This window comes from Peromyscus californicus, unplaced genomic scaffold (assembly GCF_007827085.1).
Source record: "Peromyscus californicus insignis strain IS unplaced genomic scaffold, ASM782708v3 Scaffold_24__1_contigs__length_46423439, whole genome shotgun sequence".
Lineage (NCBI taxonomy): Eukaryota > Metazoa > Chordata > Mammalia > Rodentia > Cricetidae > Peromyscus > Peromyscus californicus.
In genome coordinates, this window is record NW_026294535.1 from 41,621,974 (window position 1) to 41,636,992 (window position 15,019).

Sequence of the window (15,019 nt, forward strand, 5' to 3'; positions counted from 1 at the left end):
GGGGTCTTGGGAAGTGTATGGGTCAGTAGCATGTGGGACATCTTATTCTTTTCCTCTTAATATTGCAACTATTCTAAAAGTGTTCAAAAAATAGAGATCATTGTAAAATCAAGTCAAGGGAAAGAGCTTCTACAGCTCAGACAATAATCTTTTGAAATATTTATGCTCACTCCGTGTGAATCCATTCAGACAAGTCGTATGAAAAACAAACTGTACACAGTCTTTTCAGCCATCAGAAATGGTTGTATTTTTTCATGTTGACATTAATCTTTCCATTGCCAATGATCAGTTATATACATCCAGACAAAAGAGTGCCCTTACATGTGGACTGGAGTTGGACAATATGTTTTGATCAGCATAGAATAGCATAGCATTCAATGGTTCTTGAGAAAAAGCAGTTACAGGTTTCATTTCAAAAATTCAACATGAACATTAATTTTAACTTTAAGAAGCAATACAGGTTTTTCTTACATACTATAGAAATATATATGCATGTAATTTCTAATAAATAGCACATACCTGCAATAAAATTCATGAGCAGTAATAATTAAAATACAGTAACAATAGAGTACAAATAGATACAGACTTTCCTAAATTGCATAATTCACACAAAAAGATAATCTAATTTTATTGCACCTCTTCCCACCCCTAAAAAAATGAAAACACAAAATTCAGCTGACAGGAGCATTCATGATCAAGGTCAATGTAGGAAAATAAGTAGCACCTTTAGTAATTAAAATGATTGTCAATATTTCCAGGAAGCCTAAATAGAGTATTTATGACCTTATAAAGAAAATAAAACTAATTGATAAGTACCAACAAGTTTACCTGCTGCATGTCTCAACACTTGCATAGACTGTTGGACTAAGAAAATGAAAATGAATCCTTCAAGACAGACTATCAATTTTGAGTAGGCAAAAGACTCCAAGGCGCTTCCCATCTTATTGTTTGAAACTAGTCAGAAAATCCCCCTCAGGCTACATCATAGACTACTGTGGGACTCTTGACAATCTAGGTCCATCCACTCCATTCATTCATTTCCATGAGGAATTATTCTATGCTTGGCCCTATGCCGGGCATAAAGGTTGTTATTCTAGAAACATCCTTGTCTACAAGGAGTTCATAGTCTACCTTGGAAATATATTTGAAACAGCAAGCAAAACACATTCTCACAGAGGAATTAGACATTTCTTTCAAACCTGTTAAACAGCGAAACACAGAAACTCTACCAGGTCCTTTTCAGAAACCTTTATGCCCACATGACACCACATCAGGGCAAGACTTTAGTACTCAGGAAAGTTCTCTTAAAAATGAGCTCATCACCCAAACAATTTATTCTTGATTTAAATAAATCTACTTAATATTTAACTAAAATAAAATATGCATTTCTATGAAAACACCAGTTATCTTTCATTTGGGACTCACTTTTATACATTTATTTCCTAAATTAGGGATTGCTATATCTACAAACATTTCCAGAAATATACACAAAGATTGACTCAAAGTATAGTCGCTTGCAGGAAGGCAACAGAAGAGCAGTTTATCATCTTATATTTCTAAACTTTGACAAGTATTCACACTGATTATTTTGTACTTTACTTTCAAAAGGTGAAGCAGGTATGGCCATGACTTAGATCATGGAGAAACAATTGACTGAATCCTCTTAGGTGTCAAGCAAGGCTACCTTAATCTTTACTTCACTATCATAGGGAATATAGCTTTGGAGCATGTCCTGGATCTTGCTCTGTAGACCAGGCTGTCTTCAAACTCATAGAGATTCACCTGGCTCTGCCTCCTGAGTGCTGGGATTAAAAGAATGTGCTACTATGCACAACTGGGAATACCCATATTTATGTGATCATGTGGTAGTTTGCTCAGTGGTCATCAAGATACATAGAGAACAAAACACATTATGTTGCACTTGGAAATCTTAGAAGTAAAGCTTAAGGCATAATTTATAATTAAAATAATTTTACAGATTAACTCTGATGCCCAATCTCTTCAGGAATTTTATCAAAAAGCGTGGTTATAGTATACTTTATATATGTCTTATTAATAACAAGTTATGTCTAACTTTTCCACCCCAACAATCTTAGTTCTGATTTAAAACCATGATAAGAAAATATTTATCCAAAGCATGGAAGTTGTAACAATTTTTCAAAATTTCCTTCACAAATGGAGAATTTTTCAACCTAGAAAATAATTCATTAACACATTATACAAAACTCTTCAAATCAAGTGACAGTTTTAATGGCTATTTGGGAAGATCCTGCTATTTCACCTCCAACATAGAAATTATGGTGTGACACTGCTGACTAAATTATGATATTGACTTTATCATGACCAGGATAGGTAATGCTGCAGTTACCAAGGCTGTTCCCCATCACAATGTCATTAGTTGGCTACATGGCATCCGTCTGGCTGAGTATAACCCACACACACCTGCCCGGGGAGGTGTGAAGGTCTCTCATATGCACTCGACATTCTCCTGGGCCGTGTTGGTGTATGAACACCTTTACTACAGGGGACCCTATGGTAGATGTCCCCAATGACTGAAGCAAACACGTATCTAGTGCAGAATACTGTTTTTGTACTTTGCCAAAATGAATTCCAAACAGTCACTACCTGTGTTCCTGAGACTTATCTCATTATGGATGATTTTTGGAGTTTGTTGTTGATTTCTGGATGGGTACGAAAAAGAGGGAAAGTCTAGAAATGCAGGCAGAAGAGAGGTAAAGGGTGTTCTCTGACATTAAAGTTTTAATTACATTGTTGTGAGCATCCTGTTAAGTATCTAGTTTTGCCTGGTAGAACTCATGCTAGTACTTTCCTTAACATATCTTCAGCTTCTTAGAACATTGTATGAGTGATGCCCTTAATTTAAATGATGGCAGTTATTTAGGAAACAATTGAATGTTTCTTTTAAAATAAGGTCTAGGTATAGGCAAAAAGTAAAGGAATACTGATAAATTTCTATTAGCATAATACTGGTATCTCTAGAATGGCTTTGATACTACTATAATGTCATATATTGTGCAAAATTCAATAGCATATTAGTCACTATCGGTGACAAGTCCAGAACTCTCTACTGTGGCAATCAGTAGATATCCTTCAAATTAAGTTTGCAAACTTGACTTTGCAAAGTATAATCGAAGAAATACATTTATATTGAATATGAAGAATTATTAAGTGTGCTTCTAGGAAAATATTTTATTAATTCTATAAGGTCATCATTGCTGACAGCAGGGCTTATCTTGTGAATAGAAATAAAAACGTTTTGAAAATCAAAAGATGGGCCCTATCTTCAATCCTGCACTTACCCCAAGCACTGGGATACACCTAAGCAGATGTTTTAATCTGCTCTATTCTAGTACCACAAAGTGGGGACAACTAACAAGAAATAGCTTAGAGGGGCAAGACAATGCAATCAATCAATTAAACATAACTTTGATATTTGTGTGTGCTGGGAGAAACTGTGTCACAAGTCAAAATACAAGTGCATCCAATGTTCCAAAATCAGCATTTCAATTGGCAGGTCCTATCCCAGAAGTCCAGATTTGCTCAGACTTCAGTCAATACAATGCAGGTGGTAGAAACGCAAAGCCCATTGAAACCTGCAGTCTATTTTAACGAACGTGTTGTGTATAAAGTAGATCTATCAAAAGCATTATTAGATGTGTATAAAAGTAAAAATGAAATTACAAACAACAAAACTACAGAATGAACATCATTGCCAAATGTTTTGAAATTTCATGCTGAATTTAGTGAGATAAAAATCTTTCTGAAAAAAATGCTTCCTACTTTACCATACCCCAGTGGTCACTCATTCGGGGCTTGTTTTGCATATAAAGCTGATTTCCTCCATGGCTTATTTTGTCCTTCAAATTAAAATCAGAGAAAAAATGCCAGTTTTATCATGTAGGGAAAATTTAGACACCGTGATGTTAATAAATTTGTGATACACTGGCCTTCTTTATTACTGCTGAATGCTGCTCACCTTATTAACAAGTTCTCTATGAAGACTAGAAAACAAAAGACCATGAGAACAATGACAGCATCACTGAGCCACCACCACTGATGAATATTCTATGTGGAAAATGTCCAGAAGAGGAGGACAAAAATCTTAAAGACGTTTATCCAAACAGTATGGAAAGAGGAAATTAGTTCAAAAAGTAAAAAATTAAGTGGCAGAGGATGGTGATAGGAACAGAAAGCAGCTGGGACTGGAATAGGGGTGATTTTGTTCAATGTCAATGTTAATTTTGCTCAATGTAGAGACTTGTAAAAACGTCATTCATAATGCTTATTACCACAAGTTTCTAAAGCTCTGTCCACCAAGGTATGAAAGCAAAGAAAGCATAGAGAGGACGCCTAACCATATAATACTGTGTGAAGAGTCAAAGTCGACTGAGTATGAACACTCAAAGCAAAGAAGACTAAGTTTGAACAGTAAAAACGATGGCCTCAGTCCATTGTTCATTAAAGTGTGTCGACAAAGACCACTCGTATTTTTATTACATGGGAGCTTCTGACACGTGTGTCTCTTGGCTTTTTACCTGTGTTCTCAAACATGTGGAGGTATATGGACGCACGGAAGTCAAATTTGTAAAAGTGATAGGATTAAACTCAAGGCTTAAAAAAAATATACGAATGACCTTTGGAATCACAAACAGTTGTGGATATCACTGTGATACTACTGTATCAACAAAATAGTGGGGTGCCACTGCTAAGTTGACTTCTTGAAGGTCTCAGACACTTTCAAAAATATTGGGAAAATTCCAGAAGGCAAGTGCCAATGACAGAATGATTTGTTTTGCTAGGTTCTGTCAAATCAGATTCAATTATGTATTTATCTTACCCACAGAAAAATCCACACTTGAAAGAAGTCTTCTAAGTCACAAACACCTTTCCAATCTCAGAACGCTCAACCCTAGATGGAGGAGGGCTTTTCCTATTTGTGAAGATGAGTAGTTCTTAAGTATATGTAGTACTTCAGGGAGGCTATTCTTATGTTTCACAAATGAATCAGACCCTCTGCATCACAGCTGAGGCCATCCACACAGGACGTCATCCACACATGACATCATGGATGATGTCATGAGGAAAACTCCATTGAGATCGATCTCCTCAAACAAGGAGGGATACATAAGATCTTCAACACTCTAGCAAGAGAAGATGACAAAAGCAGAAAGAGTTATGTTCTCCGTGAGACAAGTGAACAAGGAGCATGCTCAGAGGAAGCTGAAAAGTAACCATTTAGGATATGATTTTGCAAATAATGAAAATAAGTAGACATTGTATTAATGAACTGAATTACTTTAATCTCACTAATCTCATAAGTATTTCTTGGTTCTTGGGGTAATCCTATAAATGGGATCATCACTAAAATTCAAATGTTCATGTTCTGTAGTCAGTATTTTTACAGTTTACATCACAGGTTGGAACAAAAATAGGAATAGCTTATGTGTAATAAAGAACATTTTCTTTTACTCCATCTTCAGGGAAAATATATGACACCTGAGTCATATAAGTAAGCCATCATTTATATGAGTAAATGTTTTATTAAAGCACTTTCAGCTATGACGATTATTATCTTTACTTGAGATATTTTGATAAGTAGACAATTTGAAATTATGTTTTCCTTATAGAAAATTCAGCTGCTAATGAACCTATAGTAAATCATCATACAGGTTGCACTTAGGTCTCATTTCCCATATAAAGTTTGCTTTTTTGCATTTGTCTTTTTACTTGCTTTTGATACTATCAACTGTATTTGTAAATTGAGTGAATTCACTGAGGACTCTTTCTGCTTTTAGGTAAACCTAAATTTAAATTTTGGTTTGACAATACAGTATTTTTAACTCTAGGGAAATTTCCTGAGCTTACATGTGTGTGTGTGTGTGTGTGTGTGTGTGTGTGTGTGTGTGTGTGTGTGATTATTATATCAAGGTAATGACCCCTAGTATGGCTTTGGTTTTAATATTAAAAGGCATTATGTAGGCAAAATAAATGTCACAGATCCCTTAGCTCCTTCTTCACTTTGTATTCTCCCATTAAATTAAGACAAACATTTAGGATACTTTATCTTATTGAAGACTGGAAATAGTCTATATATGTTTATCCTTTATAAGGCATCTTTGGATAAAATGTGATTTCAGCTATTTATAACATCTCTATAAAATTCTATTTATACTTTTCTATGTTCTAGATTGTCATGTTGTAGGGCTGGAAGCAAGTAAGTAGACAATTACGTCCTTACAGAATACTTTTGAACATACCAAATTGAATTGTTTTACTTATTTTCTGGTACCCAGGTAGAGCATGTGCCCACTGAAGTGAAGATGGTTAGAACACAGACCAAAAAGGGGAGCTCTATGAATCATGTGAATTTATAATGAGAAAACATCATGTCTTCAATGTGATACATATTACTGCCTAGCCCATTGCCTCTTCAAAAAGGATCTAGAGAGAAGACTAGGTAAGAACAAATCCATACCTATTTATCTCTCTATGGACGATGAAGAAATAGTTAAGGTTAAATACCAAAAAAATGAGGAGTGCTCAACTAGCAAATGGCAAAATATGTAAACTAGCTAATGATCAGTAATTAGGAGTACTATCTAGTTCCTTTTGTATAATTTTGTGATAACTAGGATTTAGTGGGGATTTTAATGATACCGCTTTAGTCTTATCTTGAACATCTAAAATTTGTTGTTCCTTTGTGATAGGAATGTATTCAACCCTAAAAGTTGCAGACAATAGGAACAAAAGCTTTGGGCCAACAGTCTTTCCTCAGTCTTTGAAAGACTTAATTAAAGCAACAAGTGTTTCAATGGGTGCAATGGACTGGGAAGAGCAAGCAAGTAGATTTATTTCTACAATGGTTTTGTTACTGATTCAGGTGAGTTATGGCTTAATTTAGAGCATGTCTGTGATAGATATATATACTTATAATGCCATGTTTCTGGCATGATGCTACGTACCAGGTCACGTGCTTTGCAATCCTTCTACTCCATTAAAAAATCAATGCAATAACCTTTAGAAATGAAGTGAATTAAGGCAACTGAGAAGCAGCAAAGGAAATGTAATTTGGTTTTGATTTGATTCATCAGCAATTGACGTAACTAAACCTCTTTCCAAGGAGAAAGAAAGGCACTGGAGCCCACCCACTGCATCTCAGTGGGCAGGTAGTCAGAGCACACAGGTTTGCCCGAAAATCCCATGGTCACTGCCTTACTATTCCTCTCCTTCTGCTGTCTGACATGTATATTAGTTTGAAAAGGTATTTTCAAAGAGTGCAAGACATTCTTTTTGGAAGTGTTTATGATGGACTAGAATGATTTGTGACCACAGAGGTGAATATGAAAGGGATAATCCCGTAAAAAGAGCTGACTCAAGATGTAGTGGAACCAAGTTAAAAAAAAAAAGATGCTGCAGAAAGAAAGAAAGAAAGAAAGAAAGAAAGAAAGAAAGAAAGAAAGAAAGGAAAGAAAGAAAGAAAGGAAGAAAGGAAAGAAAGAAAGGAAGGAAGGAAGAAAGAAAGAAAGAAAGAAAGAAAGAAAGAAAGAAAGAAAGAAAGAAAGGAAGTCATATGGTGTCACATGTTGTCCTGATTCATTTCCCTATGATATTGGCACATCTTGTTTTTATTAAATAACTGAAAGTTGGAAATATTTCCATATTCAAAAAAGCAAATGTTAAATGAAGGAGCACCAAATCCCTAAATGTGAACATATGAACCACATGTTTGAAGCAGTGTATACATTTTATGACAGACTCAAACCTTTAATGTCAATGTTGTAAAAGTACAGGGTCTAGGTAGCGTCTGATAAGGAGTAAGAATAGCACCCACCTCTACTGCAAAGAATGAAAGACAAGGACATTTTTAGAATGGCATCACTTAGTAATAGATCACTGAGTTCTCTCTAGTCATCATAAAATTAAAAGAGACATACATGAATATTTAATTTCAGTTGATATTTATATGTTATGAAATCACAGATCTGCCAAAGTGTCTTAAGAATGATTCTGAATCCCAGGTACTTTTATGTAGGAAAATGAGAACACGCTAAATTAACCTGAGCAACAATCCTTCAACATGTCAACACTATGTTATAAACTATGTACCTACAAGTCCCCACAGCTTGTATTTCTAGAAGTGTCCCCCCCACCCCACACCCCAATTTCCTGGTTCTCTTCTTAGGCAGCAGGTATTTTAAATCAGTAGAGGGCAGAATTTTCAAGTGCTTCCTCACCCTCTCTTCTACCATGAGAGATCTTCAAGGACTAAATTCAAGTCCTAGGTGTTTTTGTTTCTTGCTTTTGCTTATCTTTAGTAAAGAATTAGAAGATATTAGTGGGCTCAATAATGACCCTACTCTTGTCAGCCCTATGCCTGTGAATTATTCATAAGCCTGAGCTTGTATCAACTGCTTTGGTTGGGAAAAAAAATAGAACCTGTTCTACGTGAAAGTGTCAGTTAGGATTCTAGTTTATTTGGCTTGGATACTGCAGCACAACACTGAATCTGAATTGAGCCCTGGTTTAAAAAAAAGTCATCATTAAGTTGTACATTATGAGTTTTAAATCAATGGGATTCAACTGACTGTTCAATGTCATTAAGATTTTCATTCAACTGATGTATTGGCTAAGAATTTGAGAAATTACTTGGGGAGTTGTTCTCTTGTCTAGCACTAGGCACTAATCACAACCTTTCAAAGAAACTGTGTGCATGGATCAAGCATGAGTGTACAGAAGTAATTGTGCAAAGGGGTCTTTTTTTTTTTTTTTAGCCAAACTTACTTTACAAACATTTCTTTTTTCTTGTTGTAGAAGTTACTTACTTTTTTGAGTTAATAGCATCTTGATTTTCAACATATACTGTTATTTTAAATCCACACTGTAAAACTGCACGGAAATAAAACACATTCCCATTGTCTCCCTGAAGTTTTATCTTTTACTTAAAAATGACTATAATAATATTTTTTTTTCAAATTCATTTATTTCTTTATGGTCTCCAGATGCTCAGTGTTTGTGTGTATATAGATGTGATTCTTTGTGTGTGAAAAGAGATATAATTGTCCTCAATTTAACTCATAACAATGTCAAATAAAAAAATGAACTTTGAAGTGAGACGTTGTATAGAATTCAACATATGCTTAAGTAAGCCAGGGGCCTGGGGTGCAGATTTCATTCTACAGTTAAAAGTAGACGTCAGTGAAAGATTTAAAAATTCTTCCTTTTCATGACAACACCCCAAGCCAGGTACGGAAATAAGCCACTGCACGGAATTTCTGTATGCATAATCTCAAAAATCTCGGGTTCATTATGGTCTGTGATCCTTCATTTTAGCTAAAATCCTTTCCAACACTTTGAAAAACACAAAGAAACTCATGAGTAAATTCCTAAACACTGATTTGAGATGAGACTCGTGTTAAATATTACTTTCCCTTTCTCTGTCTGCGGGAGGAGTGTTTGCAGTTGAAACTTTGACAGCAACAGCGTCCTCTTTTGATTTGCTCAAAGCCTCCGATTCTCTGGACGGATAGGTGGCTGATTTCTTCTTCCTTGCTTTCTCTCTCTTCCTTTCCTTAGCAAGAAGTCTATAGTTTATGGCGTTGCCGATGAAGAGCCAAATGCCCGATATTACCACGATTGCTCCACTGGCTATATACATGTATTTGTAATCTTTAGTTTTATCGACCAATTTACCTACGAGACAAGAGAACATCCTTTAAGAGAGCCTGATAAAATGACAATACAACAACTGGAAGAAACTCCTCAGACAAACTGTATTTCTCTTATTTAAACTAGAATCAAATCACACTTTAACACAGAAAATACTGTAGATAATGCTCCTGTATATACTCAATAAAGGTGTGAACAAATATCCACAGAATTACCTTACCAGCACATCACATGTATTGAAAACTATTTCTGCAAAGAAAATGTATAATCAAGATAAATTAGGCACACATGAGTTTGTATATTAATAAATAGGAATAGGAGACTTTTTTTGTATATAGGCATGTGGCTTCATATATATTTAACTATTACTTTACATCAGACACTTTGAGAACACTTCATTTTCCCATGTTTCTTTGTTACTTTAATAATGAAAATTGTACATTATTTTGGAAGACCCAATGGCCTTTTGTGTGGTTCACTAATGGCTGAGCATTTATCTGTGTTAATCTCCCTTGTCAGGACTATGAACTGATCTGACCATGGTTACATGTGGACCATGGTTACATTGTGGACTATACTCTTTTTTTTTTTTTTTTAATTTTCATTGCTATAGTTATCAAAATAAGGCCTGGTTGCTTTCTTTCCTTTCTTTAAAACTTATCTTTCATATGTGTGTGTGTGTGTGTGTGTGTGTGTGTGTGTGTGTGTGTGTGTGTGTGTGTGTGTTTATGCACATGTATTTGTGTATATCCCTTTGAAGCCAGAAGAGAGAGATGGCTCCCATAGAGAGGGAGTTACAGGCCATTGTGAGCTCCCTAAGGTGGGTGCTGGGAACTGAATTCTGGTCCTCTGGAAGAGCAGCAAGTACTTTTAACTGTTGGGCCATCTTTCTACTCCCCAGACTGTGGACTTTTAAAAGAGGCCCATCACAGCTCACCCTCTTAACCAGGTTACAGGATGTTCTCATGAAAGCATTACATTCTTAATAACTCCTAAGGACAAACTTTAATGTCGAGGATTCTCATTACTTATTACTTCTACCCCAGGTAACTGTGTTGTAGACCTTCAAGTTCATCAGTTTAGTCAGAGTCTCTGGAGTTTTGACTACAATATAGTTAGCATTTAAATTGAGCTACTTGAAATATTTACCCATTTGAGAAAATTTCTGTGGTTTAATTAGAAACAATTGTAATGCACCAATCAGGGTTCAGTGAGTAAGCATCACACATACACGGTTTCTTTCTTAACTTCTGTGAAAGGGTTCTGTTAGTGCAGTGGTTAGTATACTAATAAACACACAAATATAGTGGCCATGGCCTCATCAACAAATATCATTTTGGACTGCCACCTTAGCATATTTTTTAAAAGTTTGAAGAAGTTTAGCATCAAGAAATAAGGTGTGCTTTCCAGGGAAACAAACAACTAGCTGTTTGTAGAATAATAAAATAATTCACCATGAAATAGATAGACAAATAAAATGCCACACACTGCCTATTTTTAACTGCCTTCCAAAAGGTATAGTATGGCATATGATATGTATGCAATAATTAATCTCATGTAAGAATAATAGTGATGTTATTTAGTCATGAAGTTTCTCAGCAGAGGCAGGAGTGGCCAACTTAGACTCTTTTATTTCAATCCCTAGAGCCCACTTAGTGTCTCTTTTGCTTGACTTAACATTTATTTTAATTCTGTCAATGATAGTCACACATAACTTTTTCCTATTTATAGAATATTATCACTAACTCATAAGCTCCAAGATTCATGAAATCAATTCTGTAAGCATGGAAAGTTAGGCATGCTGTGCAATTTTTTATGCAATAAAATAAGCTGATTGATAAAACTAACACCTAATGATCATCACTCTTTTCACAACTGTGTTGTTGACAATGTGGCATTGCATTGAAAGCCCTACCATCTAAGACATTCATGCTTCTTACTAATGAAAGTGCCAGCCACACCACTAAGGTCTGACAATGACTTGGATGTCTTTCTAATCAGTAGAAAGTGGAAGATGGAATTTCAGTGATAGCATTAAGACTGAAAAAAATTGATAATGAATTTCCCGTCTTCACAGGAGCTTCATGTTCTAAAGAAAACAGTTTAACAACTGACTAAAGATGTGTGAAAAATTTTATCAGCATGGCTCTGAGCACCAGGCAGGCAGGCAGACCAAAAACCTAAATGAATGAGCTCAGTATTCATTATGCATATACAAGGACTGTTAGAGATTATACCACAAATAACAATTAGTGTCACCACCATCAACATCATCAAAAACATTTAAAATCTAACACTAAAAAAGATTTTAAATTAAATCATGCATGTAATGCATTTGCCATTTGCCTTTATATTTTAAGTTTAAATTGCACAACTGTCTATCATAGTTTCCTTCCAGGAGTACTCTCAAACATACTTCAAAAGGAAGCCATAAAACAATCCATAGGAAAATCAACAAAACGCAATGTTTCTATAATAACCATTTTATCCTTTTTTTTCTCACCCTTTGTCTTCTCTCTGTCCTTTTTTCTCTCCCTCCCTCTCCCTCTCTCTCTTTCAGTCTTCCTTTCTTCCTTCCTCCCTCCTTCCCTTCTTCCCTCCCTCCCTCCCTTCCTCCCTTACCTTCCTCTCTCTCTCTTTCTCTTTTTTTCTTTTTGGTTTATTTTCAAGACAGCATTTCTCTGTGTAGCTCTGGCTGTCCTAGAACTCAATCTGTAGACCAGGATGTCCTTGAACTCAGAGATCCTCCTGCCTCTGCCTCCCGAGTGCTGGGATTAAAGGTGTGCACTACCACCACTGGGCTATTTTTTTCTTTCTTTCTTTTCTTTTTTCTTTCTCTTTCTTTCTTTCTTTCTTTCTTTCTTTCTTTCTTTCTTTCTGTCTCCCTTTCTTTCTCTTTCTTTCTTTTTCTTTCTTTCTTTCCTTTCTTCTTTCTTTCTTTCTTTCTTTCTTTCTTTCTTTCTTTCTTTCTTTCTTTCTTTCTTTCTTTCTTTCTTTCATAAAAAGACAAATATCAAGCCTTTTTCTCAACTTCTCGACGTGGTGGTACCTGCATATACTTGGTTCCTTCAGCAGGAATTTTAGAATAGACACTTCTATAGCCAACTTAGAAACCATTGCACATCTTAAAAGTCTACATGTCATCTTTGTCACTTATGAATATGTAACAGATATTATTTACTCAAAAAAACTGAACTTGAATGCATTTTCCTTTATCCTTGCATATTCTGTGTCAATGATATGAAAGTATACCTTAGGCAAAAACTCAAAATCAACATAGCTAATATACTCTCATAAAAATCCAGATTCTAAGCCGGGCGGTGGTGGCGCATGCCTTTAATCCCAGCACTCGGGAGGCAGAGGCAGGCGGATCTCTGTGAGTTCGAGGCCAGCCTGGGCTACCAAGTGAGTTCCAGGAGAGGCGCAAAGCTACACAGAGAAACCCTGTCTCGAAAAACCAAAAAAAAAAAAAAAAATCCAGATTCTAGTCCTTATAGGATATTATTTTATATTTCTGCTTACTTTTGTGTAAGTGAAACATGACTCTGTTCAGCAAAAATAGCTTGTGATATAGCCTTAAAAAATCATAAAATAATTGATGTATATAAAAATCCTAAAGTTATACTAACCATCAATCTAATTTAAGTTCATGACTTTTGTTAAGTCCAGGGTTTTAAATTTTGGGTTACATCAACCAATTATGAAAATTTCAAGTGTGAAACCCCTCCTGTCTTTTATGCAACTAGAATTATTCAAAGCACATTTATCAGTGCAAAGAACATACTTCTTCATATATATTTATGCTATTCATTTTGCTGACCTTGATGAGAAATATGCTTACCAGCAAGAGGAGGTCCGAGAAGAACAGGACAACATTCCACAATTGTAGCGAGTCCCACAGCACTGGAAAATCTGGCAGGTCCAACCAGGTCCATGAGAGTTTCAAAGAGAACACTGCTAACACTTCCAAATCCATAGCCAAAGAATATAGCATAGACCACCAAGGCTGCGTAGGTATCTGCCAGGGGGCAGAGGAGATGGACTATGCCAGTGAACACGATCGCAAAGCTGAAGAAATACTGGATTCGTGGGCGGATTAACCTGGAGTTGGCTATTAATCCTCCACAAGGTCGAGCAAACATATCAACAAAAGCCATCACAGACAGCAATAAAGCTGAGTTATATTCGTCCACTCCTTTGTCTTTAGCATATGGAGCCAAGAATATAATAGGGGCAAAAAACCCTAGAAACATAATGACATTTCCAGATAGGTAGATCAAAAAGCCTCTATGCTTAAAAAGGCTGAAATCTAAAAACCTATTAATCTGTTCTGCTGTTGACATCTTACTGGCTTTCTTCATATTTGCATCATGTCTTGAACCAACCTTACTTTTAGACTTCGACTTACGTGGGCTTTTCTGGACAGGTCTCATGAGAGCCCCAGCCACACAGGAGTGCAAAAATATGCCTCCCAAAATCAGGAAGCTTCCCTTCCAGCCATAATTGTTAAATAGGTACTGATTGAAAGGGGCCAGTGTGCTTAAGAAAACAGGACTTCCAGCCATGGCCAAGCCATTCGCCATGGGTCGTCTCCTATAGAAGTACTTTCCAATTATTGTTAAGGCTGGTTGCAGGTTGAACGCTAATCCTAAACCTGAAACACAAAACCAAAAACAAAAGATAATATAAACGCATTATATCACTCACCAAATAAATTCCTCAAAACGTTCACTGTGAAGAATAAGGCAATCAGACATGCAGCCGTGAATCCCAATCTTTGAGGATTGCAAATGGAAATATAATTGAACAAAAAAAAAACTAACTTGGTTTTCATAACTAAACAGTAAGAATGTTTTCAGAGTCCTTTGTTTTAAAGCCAGAAATAAGACTGGGAACTACTGAGGTATGAAAGAAATACCATAAAACAGGCTGTAACAATTCATAAAAAATTATGAATTCTTAATCAGAATAATATAATCCCACTGATAAATTAACCCCTTCCTTCTCATGCATACTTCCATGCAAATAAACAAGGCTAGATTTGTTTCTAGTGAGATTTAAAAATGAGGGTACTCTGCTATTGCAGTAAAATTACGGACAGACTAAAAAAGTCACAATTTTTAACAATCTTCTACCTTCTCATAAATATTCCTTTCAACACCATGTAATAATAAACCAGAGAAATAAGTTTATTCCATTATTTCATTCCACATCCATCACATTCTAAATTTAGTATCTAGAGATCTACAAATGGGCTGAGTAAAAATTTTTGGAATATATTTTATTTTAGAGAGTTTTAGTTGATTCTTTGGGGCCAAGTTCCCACCACAAT

The 15,019-nt window shown here is 35.6% G+C and overlaps 1 protein-coding gene across 15 annotated transcripts in view; it reads right to left on the minus strand.

Moving 5' to 3' along the window:
* Positions 1-222: 222 nt before the first annotated feature.
* Positions 223-15,019, minus strand: part of Slc16a7 (solute carrier family 16 member 7) — a 165,253-nt gene continuing 150,456 nt past the window's right edge. For all 15 annotated transcript variants that reach the window (XM_052753514.1, XM_052753505.1, XM_052753511.1 and 12 more), the window contains 2 exons: positions 13,529-14,341; positions 223-9,711 (listed from right to left, as the gene is read on the minus strand). In XM_052753514.1, the coding sequence (XP_052609474.1) occupies positions 9,434-9,711; positions 13,529-14,341 (1,091 nt within the window). In that variant the 3' untranslated portion in view covers positions 223-9,433. The remainder of the gene's footprint in view (positions 9,712-13,528; positions 14,342-15,019) is intronic.